General features: G+C 41.6%; 1 protein-coding gene across 1 annotated transcript in view; it reads left to right on the forward strand.

Moving 5' to 3' along the window:
• Positions 1–19,979, forward strand: part of LOC311234782 (adhesion G protein-coupled receptor B3-like) — a gene marked incomplete at both ends in the record, with an annotated part of 96,442 nt that overhangs the window by 316 nt on the left and 76,147 nt on the right. Inside the window, 4 exons of the mRNA XM_084322026.1 lie at positions 804–946; positions 4,001–4,162; positions 8,078–8,242; positions 12,313–12,477. Of these exons, the coding sequence (XP_084178152.1) occupies positions 804–946; positions 4,001–4,162; positions 8,078–8,242; positions 12,313–12,477 (635 nt within the window). The remainder of the gene's footprint in view (positions 1–803; positions 947–4,000; positions 4,163–8,077; positions 8,243–12,312; positions 12,478–19,979) is intronic.

A 19,979-nucleotide genomic window follows, 5' to 3' on the forward strand; every position in this document is an offset into this window, starting at 1 on the left:
TGTCGCATACGCAATATATTGTCTTGGATTAGAAAGAAAAAAAGAAATTGGCTGCCTTTGTTTGAAGTTAGTATTTTTTTGCTAGCATCACTTGACTGTCGCCGTGTGTGTGTGTGTGTGTCAGCACCGTGGTCACATATTGTGCCCGGTTTGTTTGTTGTGTACTGGGCAACAAAGAGGGCAAGTACATGAATCCAGCTCAGAATACATGTGTCTGACATTTTCCAAAGGCTCACAATATCCTGGACTGGGTCAACCAAAAAAAAAAGAAAGAAAAGAAAATGACACACAAAGTAAATTAAAAAAAAAAAGAAAGTCACAGGAAGTGTTTAGGAAACAGTGGATCAATAGCATGTTATGTCCATGACCCCCTCCTCCTCTGTGGCTTTCCGATGGCTTACACATTCTTACGTTCATTTCCTTTTGTTGTTTTCTTTTCTGGTGGTGGGGAGGGGAGGGAGGGGAGGGTGGGGGTAGCCGGTGTTGATGATAAGCATAAAACAAATATATAAAAAACGGTTGTGAGGTTTACCTGCATGTTTGCTCTGTGTCTACGCTGTGCTTCCAAGCTCAATTAATACTTTCCAAACTCACCCTTTCTATATAAATCCGTTTTTTTGCATTGTTCTTTGCTTTTAAAGTAAAAAAAAAATAACAAGAAAAAAAACAAGGGAACAGTAAAATATCTACTATATCATTGTGTGGTCTTTGTTTCTAGTCATGCATTGCAGCTGCTTTGCACCAAAGAGAAAAAAAAACAGTACCGTATATGTGTTTAATAAGCTCATTGTTGTCATCAGAAGGTTTCATATCAACCTCTACTCTGTCCCCATAGAATATGGAATGATCGGAGAGCACACTGTTAAAAGCCAGCGGCCACGATCAGTTCATGACACAAAGGCCCAGCGGGAGCAAGCCGAGTCTGCTAAATTTATGGCACAAACTGGTAATATACAATAGTTATTGTTTCTTCTATACCTTATTATACTCTTGTTAACTAAACGTAATCTTCATCTTGAGTCACTCTTGCATGCTCCTCTCTTGTACTTGCACCTTTTTCTTTAAGTGACAACTGTGTTTGCATTATGATTTTCTTCTTCCTCCCTCTTTATTTCTTTCTTCTATGGCTATACGTACATATTATTATGAATCATGCCAGATTAAAATGTTCCCATTTCTCTCGCCGTATTTACTTTGAATACGGGGTATAATTGGGTTCTATGGGTCCCTCCTCTGTTTGTTTTATCGCACCCGGCCGAGTTGGCAAGTGGATTTACTGATATATTCACAGGCCGTTAATTAAAAAACAGAAGGTAAAAAGTAGGCCCTGATGTAGTTAATCATTTTCCTCTCGAGTGATAAATTAAATGTCTTACGATGAACCCCCCCCCCCCCCCCCCCCCCCCCCCCCCCCCCCCCCCCCATTGGCCAAATATGAAAACCATACTGGACCAAAGTTGAATTGATAAATGCCGCCCTTGCTGATATAATGTAATTAAGTGTCTTAATAGGCTGGAACAATATCCAATACGGTTAATCAAAATTACATTTATGTTAAAGTAATTAGGACTTCTATAACCTATACCACTTAAGCATTCTCAATACAATCCAAATGTACTATGGTCATTAAAACATTTTAATAAAACAAACGTTTATTTTTTTTATTTTTTTTGCTTTAATTATTACATTTTATTTATTTTATCCTATCCTATCCTGAAGCAGATTGGGGGTGTTTTTTTTATTTATTATTTATTTTAATTAATTAGTTGCTGTTAAGACTTTCATTTCTGTTTCATTTCATGGGAAGTCTTTCCTCTTTTCTGTTTCTTCATGTGTCGTTACTAATCACTTGTCGTCAGTTGAAACACCCCTCTCATTATTATTTTAATTTGCAAATCACTGAGTACTAATCCTTAACAACACCCCTCCCATCTCAAAGCCCCTAGGTACGTTATTTCCTCGTTATCTCATCACTTTTGCTTTTTCTGTTTTTGTTTTTTCATCTTCAGTGTTCTAATTTACTCTCCCTGCCTCATTTAACCGATTGATCCACCTTTCTAGTCTATACGATAAGATGATCTGCGAAAAAATAAAGTGTTAGTGTTTTGTTTTTTCCCAGATCCCTATTTGGTTGAATATGTCCTCGATACTGCAACTTTTTGAGAAGCTGCTTTGAAGCAAATTGTGTGCCTAAAATCCTAATATGATTTTATGGTTTTCAGAATGACATAAATGTATTCAGAGCTGAAAGGAAAAAAAAGAAAAAAATATTATTGTTCTCAAAAGCCAATTGAATATCTTTCTGCGGGGGTCTTAACTGAAATCAAACATGGATTATTTGGTGATGATTTTGGTATTGACATTTGATGATCCACCCCATTGCCACCAAATAGTTGATTTCCTTTGCCCTCAGGCTTTGAATTCACCCCACTGCCTTGCCCACAATACACCCCGCAATCTGCCTTTTATTCAGCAACTCTTGGCATTTATTGATATTATTGATACTGTAGGAAACATTTGGAAAGGCTCAAAGTAATCTGTGACTAACATTTGATCCGGTCAAATTAACCTCAAAACAAAACACTGTAGAATTACTATTACATATTTATATGTTCATCATTATGGCCATAGGTTATTATTTATTTTTAATCATATGATATGAAACAGCTATCAATATCTTACCAGCACACGCTACGTATAAATGCTGCATGCAAAGTTATGCCGCTGAATAGAATTTGCAAGGTTTTTCCATAAATAAGTGGAATCCCAGAAGAAAAGGGCATGTGTGAGGGCATGAATAGCATTGATATATCCTGCAACCCTGCAACACACCTCGGAATTCAGAAGAGTAATAGAAATAGAAATAGAAAACGCCACCTCTACTGTACTTGCATCTCATACAGGCTAGATCGCTTTGAACTGCTGAATAAAATCAGATATGCCCCCTCCCCCCCCCCCTTCCTCCCTCCAACTCACCCCCTACCCTTGGAGAGTTGGAGAAATCAGGATGTTTTTTAGGAATCTGAATTTGAGTCATGATCCTCTAAAACACGGTAGGCCTCGGCCATCGCCAAGGAGACCGTACCCAGAGCCTTTTTTCGTTTGCTGCAGGGAAGACACATGACCTCCTCCTTGTGAACTAACAGCCATTAAAACCCCATGTTATGATTTCTCACGGTTAGATGTCGTCTTTCTCTTGCATGTCACCATAAACGTTTTTATACATTTTTACTGGTGATGTCTTCTTTATTTTTTCCCCTCCTTTGTTTAAATATATTATTGTATGTATAGTTGTATTGATATGCATGGCTTATTTTGGAAGATGAATTGAACCGTCCACTGTTAATATCTACACACACACACACAAATATATTATATATACTGTGTGTGTGTGTGTGTGTGTATATATATATATATATATATATATATATATATATATATATATATATATATATACACACACACAGTATATATAACCATAGCTACTACAGTATATATAATCATAGCTACTGTATGCCTTCTCTGTGATCTTTTAATAAATGCCTTGCTAAAACGTTACCTTTATTCATTCCAAATTGTTGCTCTCCTGTGCATTATCATCCTCTTACCAAGGCAACTCCCCGGGAGCGGCATTTCTAACCCCCCCCCCCCCCCCCCCCCCCCTCCAATCACGCTGTCTCTGAGACCAACCTAAACACCAAAACAAGGACGTAGAGATTGTTCTCCCTTCATTTATCAAAGATCACATAGAGGTGGGATAACTTTGCCCCCCCCCCCCCCCCCCAACCCTCCACCCTCCCTAGTCACTCTGACACTCCCGATACCCTATGATAACAACATGTCCGATGTGTTACCTCTCCCTGCCTCGTCCTACCTTGTCCCCCCCCCTCCCTCCCCCTTCTCCTTGCAAGCCCCTCCTCTCCCCAGGGGGGGCCCTGTGTCAACGGGGACCGCATTGCTGCTTTTAACTAGTGTCCCCCTTCTCCCTCCCTTCACGCAGGTCATACAGGAGCAGAAGAGTGGTCCCAGTGGAGCTCTTGCTCAGTATCTTGCGGTCAGGGGTCGCAAGTGCGAACCAGAACATGCGTCTCTCCGTACGGAACGCACTGCGCCGGCCCCTTAAGAGAGTCGAGGGTTTGCAATAACACTGCTCCCTGTCCAGGTAGTGTTAGCTGCACACATTCTGCATCATTTCAAATGTCTTTGTTTTTCCTATTCTGTTGTAATGTCAGGACGCTGTGTTAATGTGCTTTCCCCCCCCTAGGCTCAAATAGTTATTATTATTATTATTATTATTATTATTATTCATTATTATTATTATTATTATTATTATTATTATTATTATTATTATTATTATTATTATTATTATTATTATTATTATTATTATTATTATTATTATTATTATTATTATTATTATTATTATTATTATTATTATTATTATTATTATTATTATTATATAATTATAATTATAATTATTATTATTATTATTATTATTATTATTATTATTATTATTATTATTATTATTATTATTATTATTATTATTATTATTATTATTATTATTATATTATTATTATTATTATTATTATTATTATTATTATTATTATTATTATTATTATTATTATTATTATTATTATTATTATTATTATTATTATTATTTATTATTATTATTAATATTATTATTAAGTGGATGCATTTGCATTATCTTTCTTTGAATGTTTTTTTTTTTTTTATATCTTTTTTGGTTCGTTTTTTTGAATGTGTTGTTTTTCCACGATCGCTTTTTTGTTCGTGTCGTTTCCATCTCCACATAACTATACCATGTCATCCCATCGGCGTCTGAATGGTTTAGTGTGATGTGGCGTCGCGTGGAGCTCCGCTGTACCAGCACTAGATACCGACAGATCACCACCACAAGGCTGTATACATAGATATATTTATATTCTGGAAGGTCAGCGGTTGCATTTTGAAATAGTGCTTGGTTTTCTCCCCGCCGGGCCGGGAGGCATGTCATGCTGGCGTGGTGTCAGGCGATGAGTCATCCTGGGATTCCAAGGAACCAGGCAGGTATCAAACGGTTCCCCCCCCCCCGGGGTGTGAGTCGGGATGTACCGATATCCCTCCACGTTCCGTTTCACCAAGCTGAGGAACGCACCACACAGACACACACACACCGCACGCACGCACGCACGCACGCACGCACGCACGCACGCACGCACGCACGCACGCACGCACACACACACACACACACACACACACACACAGACACTGATGTCTCCATTTACGCCACCTGACAAGACACTGTGTTGCTCTAAAAACAGGAAACCAAAAGCCATTTGGAGGGAGGAGGCGGTTGATACTTTTTTTTCCGAACTAAAAAGTTGTTGTCTCAGGCGTTCTGAAAAAAAGGGGACATGTTCTAGTTAAAAAGCAGCAGCCGGTGGTGCCTTCTCTCGTTTGAACCAGGTGTTGTCGAGGAGAAGTCTTCTCTTCTCTCTCTGAGTCGCAGAGAGAGAGACACGCCGTGCCTTTTCCGCCTTCACGGCCCACGGCTGATTGAAATTCGCTGAGCGGCTCTCCATGTGACATTTTGACACGCTTCGTATTAAAAAACGTGGCACAAGCAAGGGTGGGGGTCGGTGGTCTTCAAAAGGGGGTCAGTGATTCTCTGCGCCGCAGATGCACAATGGGAGAAGGTAATGAGTCATTTCAAAGAACAAATTGGCTAAAAACTTGGCCCGCGAATGACTCTGTTCCGTGGCCATTCCAACTCAGCTCAGGGAGCAAGCTGAACGTGTATATACGATATGTATTCGTGGGCCAAATTCTTACAGCAAATTAAGCTTCATGTTCATGTCCCAGGTATAGTCATACATACAAATGAGGAATAATTACACATTAAGAACCGGAAGATACAGAGCTGCCCAATTTAGTTCATTTTCCATGACAAATCGAAAGCGTTGAGAATCCAGGCAGTATCACGCTGGGAACGCCTCAAAAATATGATCAAAGGTTTTTACTCACCGGCTGCAGACTGTGTGACATTTTCACTCTATTTTCCCTCGTAAGACGTGGATATATTTGCACTCGACTATAGTTTTCTCCTATGTATAGGATTCTTCGGAGTTTGTATGCCTATGAAATGTCAGCTTTTAAAAAACCAAACAGCCTTGCAAACGTACACCTTCGGAAGTCATTGTTTACACTGGAGGATTTAAGCTGTGGAAGGGATCGCTCAGAAATGCTGAGCTTTGGCGGTTAAGGACAAATGTCAGCCTGCGAGGACAGCGTGGGTAAAAAAAAATTATAAAAAGAATAAAAGATACACATCATAGACAACATTAGGGACTGGTGTTGGAAATCATCTTTAGCTACAGTATATACACACTGCTTCTGCAACTGCCAATGTAATGTTCTCTGTACTCTGTACAAATAAACTAATAAATTATACTAAACTCAAGCGACGATGTAAAACAATAATTTGGACGTCCACAGTACAGGACTTTCAAAGGACTGCTTTTTTTTTTTTTTACCCGACCCTATTTAAACATTGTCTGGCATGTTCATTGGTACAGGCCATCATTTCACTGATCACTTTTTGTAATGAGATCGGTGAAATCGTGGCCTGGACTATAGTCGATATCACAACAGACAATGTTTAGATCTGGCCTGGTTAAAGTGAACCTGTGCTGTCCTTAGTTTAAAACATGTGTGTGTGGAATAACACAGAGTGGACAACGCAGGGTGTTGAAGTGCCACATATACAGATGGCACAACCTGGGTTAAAAACTGTATTACTATTAACCCATTTTGTCTTGTATCATCAACACACCCATTACACACCCCGACATGTGATGAATTAGGGACAATGCGTCTATTTTAATAACGCATCTTTTCTTAAGAGTGTATCATTCACTTCATCGGTCCGGTCAGTGTTCTGTGTTCTAAATAGTTTCAAGGGCAGTATAGGAGGAGGCCATACGATCGAGATCATAATTCAATTCCCTCTTCCCCTTGATGATGCTCGGGCTTTATTGCTCCACTGCGGTGAAGTCATCAAGGTCAAGCCTCACCGTATAGCACACTCCAGATTTGATCCGATTAAGACCTGAATCCCCAAGAAGTGTCTCTTCATTAAAGACTCTCTGAAACCTATATGAGGATCCTTCCTTACCTGAGCGGACATTATAATCACGCGCACCTCGTCTCTTCGCCTCTCACGAGTCGCGCATTGGAATTTTCTTCCCCCCACAGTTTGTGTTTGTCAAAAGGAATATGAGCCTCGAAAGCACAGCGTTTCACTCGGTTAAAAGGGGAACTCCGCACAAATGAAGAATTCCAGTATGTTATTTCCATGACCTAGGAAAGTTAAATTCTTATGTGTGAACATGAGCTACTCTCTCCCCTAATGCCAGACTCAAACTTGTGATGTCATCAGGTATTAAGTCTGGAGCTGTTCCATTGACAATTAATGGGAGACTAATTGTGTGGACCTACAGAATGTTTCCTTGGGTTTTCATGCCTAAATTAGCTTTATTCTATAGTAGTGCTGTCAGTTGTGAAACAGAAAATGTACTCTTATAATCAAAGTATTCCACTGGGTGCTCTGTGTCTTCTACAACACCTAAATTGTCAATGGAGCAGCTACAGACTTTATACTTGATGACAAGTTAGAATTTCAGTGTGCACTCTAGTGGATTTGGGGGACGTTCACTAATATTTTTGGACTGTCTTAGACCATTGGAATAACATGTAAAAATGCTCACTGGTAACCAGATTACGGTTCATTCTTGAGTACACAAAGACAATCGCGAGGCGGCGCCAAAACCAATCGCTCAGCCTCTTATCGTTCTCGCGCAGTACGGCATCAGAAGTCAGTGAGTATGTACGCTCTACATAGGCTAAACTCTAGGTCAGAGATGACGGAAGTGGTCTAGCGATGCTACCACCTGAGCGTATCTTTGTGTCTGGCCAGACTTAGTTAGTTCTACTTTGATTAGCTAGGGTATTGAAGTGCCCACCACCCCGTAGGCGTAGCGCGGGTCGTCGGCGAGGCCTGACTCGTGTCGTGTGTTCACAGTGCACGGCGTCTGGGAGGAGTGGTCCCCATGGAGCCTGTGCTCGTTCACATGTGGCCGAGGTCACCGCACCAGGACCAGGAATTGTGCCCCCCCCCAGCACGGAGGCCGGGCCTGCGACGGGCCGGAGACTCAGAGCAAACTCTGCAACATTGCTTTATGCCCAGGTAAGTATTATGCTCATGGACAATGACATCAATTATATCAAAGTCAAATAATATTAAAGGAACGGTCGACTTGGTTTAAGAAGTCTCATCTCATTCGTCACAAACTGGGAGTCGTTTCGATCCACCGAGGGGGGAGGGGGAAGAAAAAGAAACGCAGGCACCATTGTGTTTTGGAGATATTGGAAGTAAAAATTAGTGGAAGTCAATGGTTAGCGTTTATTAGCAACGTTAATGGAAGTCAATGGTTATAGCTTGTTAGCAACGCTAGTGGAAGTCAATGGTTAGTGTGTGTTAGCAACGCTAGTGGAAGTCAATGGTTAGTGTGTGTTAGCAACGCTAGTGGAAGTCAGTGGTTAGCGTTTGTTAGCAACGCTAGTGGAAGTCAATGGTTAGTGTGTGTTAGCAACGCTAGTGGAAGTCAATGGTTAGCGTTTGTTAGCAACTAGTGGAAGTCAGTGGTTAGCGTTTGTTAGCAACTAGTGGAAGTCAGTGGTTAGCGTTTGTTAGCAACTAGTGGAAGTCAGTGGTTAGCGTTTGTTAGCAACTAGTGGAAGTCAGTGGTTAGCGTTTGTTTGCCACTCTAGTGGAAGTCAATGGTTAGCGTGTGTTAGCAACTAGTGGAAGTCAGTGGTTAGCGTTTGTTTGCCACTCTAGTGGAAGTCAATGGTTAGCTTGTGTTAGCAACTCTAGTGGAAGTCAATGGTTAGCGTTTGTTAGCAAAGCTAGTGGAAGTCAATGGTTAGCGTTTATTGGCAACGTTAATGGAAGTCAATGGTTATAGCTTGTTAGCAACGCTAGTGGAAGTCAATGGTTATAGCTTGTTAGCAATGCTAGTGGAAGTCAATGGTTAGTGTGTGTTGGCAACGCTAGTGGAAGTCAATGGTTATAGCTTGTTAGCAATGCTAGTGGAAGTCAATGGTTAGTGTGTGTTAGCAACGCTAGTGGAAGTCAATGGTTAGTGTGTGTTAGCAACGCTAGTGGAAGTCAATGGTTAGCATTTGTTAGCAACTAGTGGAAGTCAGTGGTTAGCGTTTGATAGCCACGCTAGTGAAAGTCAATGGTTATCGCTTGTTAGCAACGCTAGTGGAAGTCAATGGTTATCGCTTGTTAGCAACGCTAGTGGAAGTCAATGGTTAACGTTTGTTAGCAACGCTAGTTGATGTCAATGGTTAGCGTTTGTTATAACACTAGTGGAAGTCAATGGTTAGCATGTGTTAGCAATGCTAGTGGAAGTCAATGAGGTCCTTCAGTATGTCTCATTCTCTTTTAGTTGTTCTCTATACATTAACAATGTTGGTTAGGAGTTGTTTAGAGAAAGTTCTGCATGTGAATCTACAGAGAAATGCTAACGGACCCCATTGACTTTCACTAGCAATATCTCGAAACCCAAAGTGAACTATTCCTCTAATATTGAGTCCTGAGAGTGTGACTGAGTAGGGGATTGATGAGGAAGATGAAAAACCAAACCTATCTTCAGAGGATAGTCTCTACAGATCGGTGCGCCGCTATATCATTAAATTAAAAAAGCATCAGATGATTACTCATCCAAATCATTTGAAATGTGAACGTGAAGATAACCTCAAAGGGCCTCTGCTGTCTTGTATCTTTGAACTCCAGCACTGCACTCAACCAGAGCTATTGATTAGTTTGGACAGCAAGGTTTCAAAAACTGTTTTGGAACGTCAGTGGCTTATGACTATGATAAGGTGGCCACAACATGGCGTCCACACTGTTCAACCTGGCCAAAACTCTGGTAATAATGGCTCTACAATCATCTGCCTTTATGTAATCGGTTTTGAAAACTCATCTCCCTCGAAAGCAGAAAATAATCACATATGGTTCAACATTAGAAAGCAACATATTGATAATTTCAAATACATTTGAATGGTGAGTGGAAATTCACCAGGATGGATGCGCTCCCCTGTGGCCGAACAACAGCGATATGTGCTGTTCATGTACTCATTTGACTAAAATTGTGAGTTGAGAAACCTGGAGTACTGTAATACTGACGTTGTAATCACTTAGCAGCTGCCTGTGGACAGTAAGGAGATTAGCTGCCGTGGGTTTTTTCCACACTGCTAAATGTGAGCTTTGCCATAGTAACTGGCAAGACTGATTCAATTCTGCAGGCTTCTCCCCACACACCTGCCCATCTAAAAGGGGAAGGCAGTTAACAGATATTTCTCCCCAGAGTCAAATAAAAATGTTAGCCACAAGTGCTTTGTAGGGTTTAACTTTTTTGTAGTATTACTATATTAAGTGCTTTGTATGAATACGATGAGTAAGATGGACACACAGGTGGTGAATAATAATAATAATAATAATAATAATAATAATAATAATAATAATAATAATAATAATAATAATAATAATAATAATAATAATAATAATAATAATAATAATAATAATAATAATAATAATAATAATAATAATAATAATAATAATAATAATAATAATAATAATAATAATAATAATAATAATGATAATAATACTAATAATAACAATAACAATAATAATAGTAATAATGTACTTTATTTGTATAGGACCTTTCATACAAAAATTGCAGCCCGGAGGGCTTCACAGCAGTAAAATAGACATACAATAGACAGAATAAAAGCGTAAGAAAAAGGATAAAACTAAGCAATGCAGGTAATAACAATATAAACCACAACACATTGTGACTAATCTTTCTTTTATATTGTTCATGTTGACTTACAGTCGTCTACAATATGTTGCTTTGAGTGCAAGGTCCCAGATATTTTCCTATTACTTAGTAATTATATTACAACAGACTATAACTTTAAGATGTACTGTATCAGCCCAGGTTTCTTCACTTTCTCTAAAACCTTGATTAAAATCATGAACAGGGTCCCGGACCCTGATATTGCGAATGCTTATCTGCCAAGATCACAACTATACAACTTGAAAATAGCAGCATAAACAAGCTCTCATTTACAATACAATAATCACAGTGTGGGTGTAATGAGTGTAAAGTGGCAGAATGTATTAATAAAAGGTGAAGAGTATATGTTTTTTTAGCTTACTGTTACATACTGAACTCTTTTGCTTAGTTTCCTACACCGTCAGCCATTTTCTAGCTGGACCCTCGTCCATAAGCGGGCATCATACACCTCGCTGCCTCGGGCACCTGGGCAGAGGACGGGCCCTGCAGGTGCAGGAGAAGCAGTAGAGACAGAGTGTTCTGTCAACATCTGTGTGCCGTCCTCGTAATATACAGCCCATCAAAGCTTTTCTAAGCATTGCAATTACACCTTTATGCTAGGGATGTCCGATATTATCGGCCTACCGATATTATCGACCGATATCGGCATTAAAATGTGATATCGGAAAATATCTATCGGTTTTCAAAAAAAAATATATTTATTTTTTTATTTTTATTTTTTTACATTTCTATAACCTTTATTTACCCAGGCAAGCAAGTAAGAACAAATTCTGATTTTATTTATTGTCAAAAGTATGCATAATGTTGTGTTAATTCCACAACAAGAGATATGTAATGTTAATTACCTTAATTCCGTTTTTTGGGGGGGGGGGGGAACCCTGCATATTATCGGTATCGGTTGATATCGGTTGATATCGGTATCGGAAATTAAGAGTTGGACAATATCGGTATATCGGTATCGGTAAAAAAGCCAATATCGAGCATCCCTACCGCACATCTAGTTTCTAGTAGGCCTATACAGTGTGGTCTTGTTGTGTCTTGAACCGTCATTCTAATTCACGCAGCACAAGTCGTGAACAACAAAGTGTTTTTACAAAACAAACAAATCAAACAAAATATAACAATTGTGATTTAAAAATGAACAAAAAAACTAAAAAAGAAACAGGTCAGTTGAGATGCGCTGTCTCTCTCTCTGGCTGTATTTCACCCCCTACTGGCTCTGAAAACCAACGGTCTAAGATGGCGATCTGAATATCTTGTCTCCTCCCGTTTCTGTCTGTCACCAACCCCATTCCTCCCCCCTCCCCCTCCCCCTTCCTCCCCCTCCCCCTTCCTCCCCCTCCCCCCTCCCCACTCGGGCACATGGGTTCCGGCCGCGCGGCCCCAGTGGACGGCCAGTGGCAGGAGTGGAGCTCTTGGAGCGATTGCTCGGTGACCTGCGCCAACGGGACGCAGCAGAGGACCAGGCAGTGCTCTGCCGCCGCCCACGGGGGATCTGAGTGTCGCGGCCACTGGGCGGAGAGTCGAGAGTGCTATAATCCAGACTGTACAGGTAAAGAAAAAAGAAAAAGAAAAGAACATCCTCCACCGCACACAGCCTTTTTACTTTTATTATTTATTAAAAAAAAATATTATAATACTTAATTAGTTTTGTACTAAAAGGCTAATCCAGCCCTTAGAGACACACACGCACGCACGCACGCACGCACGCACGCACGCACGCACGCACGCACGCACGCACGCACGCACGCACACACACACACACACACACACACACACACACACACACACACACACACACACGTATACATATACATATATTGCTTTTATTAAAATGGATTTGGTGTTTTTGTATTTCATACTTGTCTTCTTTATTCTATATTAGAGGCTGAAATAGCCTTGTTTTTAAATGCAGTATTCCTTGTCATGTCTTTATTCTGTAGTAGTAGCTGAAATAGCCCTGTTTTTGAATTCAGTATCCATTTTCTTGTCTTCTGCTCTAGGGTCTGAAATAGGCACAATACTATAGATTGGAGGGGGTGGAGGGGGTGGAGGGGGTGGGGGAAGGTGGTGGGTAAGCCTGCCAGCATAGCAGCGTTCTGAAGCAAGTCCTCTGCGTTTCAGGGTGGAAGCATTGTTTAAAGCGGAACGCAAACCTCATTTTAAAGATGCACATCATCATTCCTGCGCTCCAGGGCGATTCAGTGAATATCTTTGAACCACCTGCACCGACCCTCTCCTAATGCTATAAATCAGAGGGAGAGAACCTTCAAATTTGCGTTATGTATGAAATGTAAAATCTAGAGGCGCTCCAGAGACAATACAATCATTGTGGGCCCACAACATTTTTGCGTGAGCATTTACACCCAAACAAGGTTTAAACTTGAGTGAGAACACAACCTTGCGTTATTGTCATTACCGTCTCGTGGAGCAGCCGCAGATGAATGTGTGATATGTTCTCTGTGATGTTATCAGCTTCTAGGAGAGAGTGGTTCATGTATACAGACTGAACTGTCACGGGGTACAGGAATAACAACATATGAATTCTTAAAATGGGAGGCGTTCCCCTTTTAGAATCAATATCATCGTCATCGTCATCATCATCATCATCATCATCATCATCATCATCATCATCATCGATCAAGGCATATGATTCTGATTGTTGCCCTCCTTTCATATTCTCATCCTCCATGCACTGAATAGCATGTTAAACACGTGGTGTTTAAAACACTGTTTTAAACACCACGCCCCATCAATGGGATTTGTGAAATCCAGTTAGATATAGAATATCCTACCATTCACATTCAGTGTTCGCTGTCAGGACTGTCTCTCTGCCTCTGTTGTACACAGAGCTTAGTGGCCCCAGCAACCATGGATCTGAATGGTCTTATCACATGAAGGGGCCTGCACACTCTCATAATCTCCTGATGCAATATTCAAGCGGAGCACAGTAATACGTCGGGCATATATTCCGGTCGGCACTTCACTGCTATTACGGGCGGCAAACAGACTCTTAATGGCGAAATTAATGAACGAGTGTATGTAATCTATGAGTGTTGCGCCTGTCCTTGAATAAATTGTGAAGCGAAATGCGTCATCGACTTTGACTAAGTAATCCAACTTCAAATGGGTAGGGTCGATGTAAAAAAGATAAAATACATATACACTTTTTAAGGGAATACGTCTAAAATAATAAGAAAAAAAAAAGACATTCTGAGTCATTTGGTGTTTGGATCACAGATAAATAAAAAGGAGGAGTGTGTGTGTGTGTGTGTGTGTGTGTGTGTGTGTGTGTGTGTGTGTGTGTGTGTGTGTGTGTGTGTGTGTGTGTGTGTGTGTGTGTGTGTGTGTGTGTGTGTGTGTGTGTGTGTGTGTGTGTGTGTGTGTGTGTGTGTGTGTGTGTGTGTGTGTGTGCGCGTGTGTGTGCGTGTGTGTGTGTGTGTGTGTGTGTGTGTGTGTGTGCGTGCGTGCGTGTGTGTGCGTGCATGGTATTATGTGTTTTCTGAACATGAAGTTTCCATAAAGCGTCATAAAAACACAATATTCAACTGATGGTGTGATTATACCTTTTTAGTGTGGTGACCTTTAACTGATCCCAGGCCAGCGTTCTATCACACTTGTTTCCTACTGTACCTGTTTGGTATGATCTCTGATATAGTTTTTTGATTACTGATTATTGAGATTATTGCTTCATGTTCTGATTGCTTGGTTAGTTGAATAGTATTGAAAGCAGTAATGTAGTTAAATGTCAAGGGTGCTAGAAGTTGTCAGATGTTCTCTGTTTTAATTCTGTATTCTCCTCTTCCATTATGCCTGTCTCCTGCTCTCTTCAACACACTGTGAGTGCTGCTGAGACAAGTTATGTTCAAGGCTTCATCATTTAAATATATATATATTTTTTTACAAACTGAACGCCAACGCTTCCACTCAAGTGTCTTTCTGACACTCAGTGGGTGTAACCGCTGTGACTCCCACCTACTGGGACATCACACCCATACCCTCTATAGCCTGGCATTGCTCACATCTACAGCCCAGGAGAGAACCTATAATATAATACCTGGAAGGGTATTAAACAACCGTTTCTAACAGTTCAGTTCTGCAGGCGTTAGTTCTCCAGCTGCTGGTAACAGTCCATGCCCCCGGTTGTGAAGCCTGATCACCACTGGCATGAAGGGCTGAGGCGATTAGTGGTGTGTCGGGGGGGCGGGGGGTATGAGTCTGTGGCTGAACATTCTATATTACTTTTGAGGCTGTAAAAAAAGAAAAGTGGTTTGTTTACATGTGTAATGTGAATGAATGAATGAATGAAAACGTTATTAACAGATTGCAGAATGGGTACAATACAGTACGGCTCAATACATACAATTGTTAAGGGGATGCAGACCTGAGAAAGACGTTTGTCTTGTTTCCATCAGGGTCCCCCATTTTCAATTCATATAGACATTTATGACATACACAACATACATGACATTTATGGCATAGGGACATATAGGTATTTAGTACTGATACATTTGTGACATAAACGGTATTCAAATATACAGTACTGTTACCCCTAGATCCTGAAAGAGTATATATGATGGGGAGGGGACTGTACATTAGGAGGGGGTGGGTGGGTGGGAGGGAAATATACATACGGCGGGGTGGGAATATATACATGCGGTGGGGAGGAGACTGTCTATTAGGAGGTGGTGGGGGTCTATAAACTTGGGAGAGTGAGGACTTTGAGTCGGGACGTTCTGAAAAGCTTTTACTTTTCCATGTGAACATACTGTACTCACACTTATTGACACATTATGATTATTAGTTTAGTTGTGTGTGTCTGGCTGTCTGTGGGTCTATCTGGAGCTCACCAACTACAAGGCCTTGGTGGCACGTAGGCTGACAGCGGGCCAGGGAGGTGAATTCTGGAATATTTTTCACATCGGTCAACGACAAGTATTTTATTTGAATACATTTCCACCCTTGTCCATTGAAATGGGTATTCAGTATAACGTTACACCTTTTGAAAACAAGAGGGCGATACTATACGGGTTTGCTGTTCAGAGCCTCCTGTAATCAGCTCTCTGTTCAGAACCTCAGGTAATCAGCTCTCTGGTGTCTGTTTACAACATGGAAGCAATAGTTGAACCTATTGTTGTTAATATATAGTGCCTGTGCATTACAAACATGAATGAATCATTTCCATCATTGAGACTTATGGGAGGTCAATAGACTCAATACAGACTACTACTTTCATTGGTCTACTCTAGGCCATGCTTAACTGTGTAATAGTATGATAGTGTAATGATGTAATCCTGTGTAATAGTGTGTATTGTGTAATAGTGTGCAATGTGTAATAGTGTAATAATGTGGAATAATGTAATAATGTGTAATATTGTGTAATAGTGAAATAATTTGTAATAGTGTAATAGTGTGATAGTGTAATAATGTGTAATAGTGTGTAATAATGTGTAATAAGTGTATAGTGTGGAATTGTGTAATAGGGTAATAGTGTCATAGTGTAATAGTGGCATACTGTAATAGTGTGTAATAAAGCCCTCAAATCCAGAAACTCCAATCTCTACAAAAGGGCCTCAGAAAGGCCATAAAAAAAGGAAAAACAGACTACAAAATAATTGGGGGCTCTGGCTCCGACACAGACCCCACCCTACCAGATGAGCTTTGAGAAGGCGAACACGGCACAAACCAACAAACTGACCACCCAACCAGAGGAACGCATACTACAACTGTTGGAGCATGAGGTCCGCAGAGCCTTGAAGGCAGGGAAGGCAGCTGGCCCAGACGGAATTTCCCCCCCGTTGGTGCAAGGACAAGAGCTCATCGTAAGACTAAGGAGCTCAATCGTGGACTTCAGTAGACATCAGGGCAACCATTCTACCATCAGCCTGGATGGGATACCAGTGGAGGTCGTCAACTGCTTCTGGCTCCTAGGACTCCAGATCTCCGATGACCTAAGGTGGACCTACAACACGGAGGTCATGCTCAAGAAGGCCCACCGGCGCCCCGGCCCCCTTTGGTGCCTCAGGAAATGTGGCAAGAGCACGCAATGGCTTGTGAACTTCTACCGAGGCACCGTAGAGAGAGCGTACTGACGAGCTGTGTCACCATTGTGGTGGTATGGCAACACCACCACTCGGGATGAGAAAGCCACCCAGAGGGTCGTGAGGATGGCAGAAAAGATCATTGGGTGTTCACTGCCGTCCATCGAGGAGATCCATGAGTCCAGGTGTCGGAACAAAGCCATATCTCCATCATCCAGGACCACAACCATCCAGGACCACAACCACCCGGGACGTGTCTAGTTTTTTACCAACCCATTTCCAGTTCCGCGTTCGCGTTCTGCGATCTGATTGGCCACTGACGTTTCTGGTCGTGTGACATGTGCGGCCAATCGTGTGACGCCTGTTTCTTTCACCGGTTAAGCTTAGGCACTCTTTCGAAGTTGGTTAAGGTTAGAGTTTGTCTTAGAGCAGGGCGATAGAACACCAGCCCTGATTCCAAACTCTAACCTTAACCTACTTCGAAAGAGTCGCCTAAGCTTAACCAGTGATAAACTAGGCGTTAGGTAGTTTGCTGCTGGTCGAGGTGGAAATGGGCACGTCACATGACCAGAAACGTCAGTGGCCAATCAGATCGCACCAGAAACATCAGTGGCCAATCAGATCGCAGATCGTTGGTAAAAAACTAGATGCACCCGGGACACCAGCTGTTCTCCCCCCTGCGATCCGGTGGCCAGTAACCGCAGCAAACAAACAAACAAACACAAACCGGTACAAGAACAGTTTCTACTCACAGTACGCCTGGTAAACAGTTAATCCGCTCATTGACAAATGCTGCTACAATGCTCAGCCACTTTACTGCACCCTGCTCGTGCATCAATATAATGTGCAATTATCTTTAACTTGTCTAATGTGTACTTCTTTTTATTCACTCATACTTATTCATACTTAGGTTATTGCACATACCGCAGATACAGTTTATTGTATATAAATACCTGCTTTTCTATTCTGTTAATTGTTGCTTTTTCTTCCTTTCTGCTGTGGAGCAAACAGAGAGTAATAATCCCATTGTACTTGTTGCATTATGAAAAATAAAACTGTATTTGAATCTAATAGTGTAATAGTGTGTAATAGTGTACTAGTTTAGTAGTGTAATAGGGTCATAGTGTAATAGTGGCATAGTGTATCAGTGTAATAGTGTCATAGTGTAAAAGTGCTTTCCCACAGACAGTGTGTTTGGATACGGAATTATAATCAATGGTAATAGATAGCGTCTGCATTTATCAAATATTGTAGCATGTTTGTTTGTGAGAGAGAGTTCCAATATCCAACAACTGTACAGAGATGACACGAATGATGGGGGGATCACAGGTGGTGATGGGGGGCTGGTTGGCCATCACTGAGTGGACTGTGGGCCTCCAGGCTGGTTGCTATAAACACAGTCTTTGAATGAGAACATTTGTGGTGGAAAGGTTACTGGCAGCAAACAATGGGCTGGCAACGGCCCCGGCTTTGTTAGCGGAATTGGGCTTGTGTGCTGACTGCTGAGTGCTACTCGCCAATAAAACATCATCCCACATCCCACGCACTGGTGGTACCAGTTTGTTCTGTCCCCAATTGTGTGTATTGAGCCGTACTGTATTGTACCCATTCTGCAATCTGTTTTTTTTTTGTTTTTTTTTTTATCCACTTTTTCTCCCATTTTCTATATCTTCTCCCATCCCAATTTCGTATCATCCAATTCAACCCTCCCCTGTCACGAACGCTGTTTCTTGCCTCCCACAAGCCGGCTGCAATGTGGACTAAGTCATACATAGCACAAGTCCCCTCCGGTACTTGAGGTAAAAGCAGTCGCATCTTTTCACCTGCGCAGCTCGATCTCTCAGTGGCGAGGAGTAACGCGTGGGAGGCTCACGCTGCCCCCGACACTTCCTGATTCTACTGCGCAGGCGCACCAACCGACCTGTAGGAGTCGCTGTCCACAACGCCCGATCCCCACCCATCAGTTTCCCACCCCCTAATACGGCCAATGTGTATTAGTATGAACGACCAGCTAAACTGAAAGCAATGTGGAGCACTGGGCTCGAACAGGCAAGCCCAGCGTCTCCGTCATTCGTGGCGAGCGCCTTGCCCACTACGCCACGTAGCCGCCCTCCCATTCTGCAATCTGTTAAATAAAGTTTTCATTCATTCATTCATTCACAGTGTTGGGCAAGTTACTCAGGAAGTGTACTTAGTTACTTATTACTCCTTTAAAAAGTAATCAAATTATTTGTATCAAAGTAGTTATATTTACGTTACTCGTTACTTTCGCTTAACCCCCCCCCCCCCCCCAGAAAAGTAATGTACAACATGTTTAGCTACTGTTATCTGTCCAGATGTTAGCTGTGGTGGAAGCGGGTCTACCTACTGTAAGTGTGGCCTTCAAATTAGCTTCCATCATAAAACCTGGCCCACCTGTATTATAAAAAAGGTTTTCTTTTCAGCAAATCTCTTATCAATTTGTTTCGAGTGGCATTGTGCTGCACGCTAGTGGTCAGAGCATGACTATTGCAGCTTTAAATGACTTTAAATGACATCTCTAGTTGGATTAATACAACCTTTTCATTTCCCGGATCGGAAGTGACTTGAACCCAATGCACTAAAAAGGTTCTTTGTACTTCTTTGTACGATGAGGATCAAAAGAAAATGTCCTACCATAAGAAATGATGGTACGCTTGTGTGTATGTACTTGGGAAAAAAAAAAAAAAAAAATGTATTTTCAAAATGTAAGTAGGTCTATCCAAGGTCTTGGGTGAAAGTGTCAGCTTTGACATATTGTGCATGTCTTGAAGCCGTGACCCTTCCTCTGCCCCCTCATCCTGTGCATAATTGAAGCACCTGCTCTCTCTCTCTGTATAACCACCTTTCTGAGGGCGGAGAGAAGGAAGACGTGGATCTTTGTGGATCTTTGGCATCTGAAGGAAATTACCTGGCGACAAGCGCGGATGCAGGCTCCTGGGCACAATGTTGCCCTGAGCATGCGCCCCCCCCCCCCCCCCCCTCCCCCCTCCCC

Source organism: Notolepis coatsorum (genome assembly GCF_963971535.1).
Source record: "Notolepis coatsorum genome assembly, chromosome: 9".
NCBI lineage: Eukaryota > Metazoa > Chordata > Actinopteri > Aulopiformes > Paralepididae > Notolepis > Notolepis coatsorum.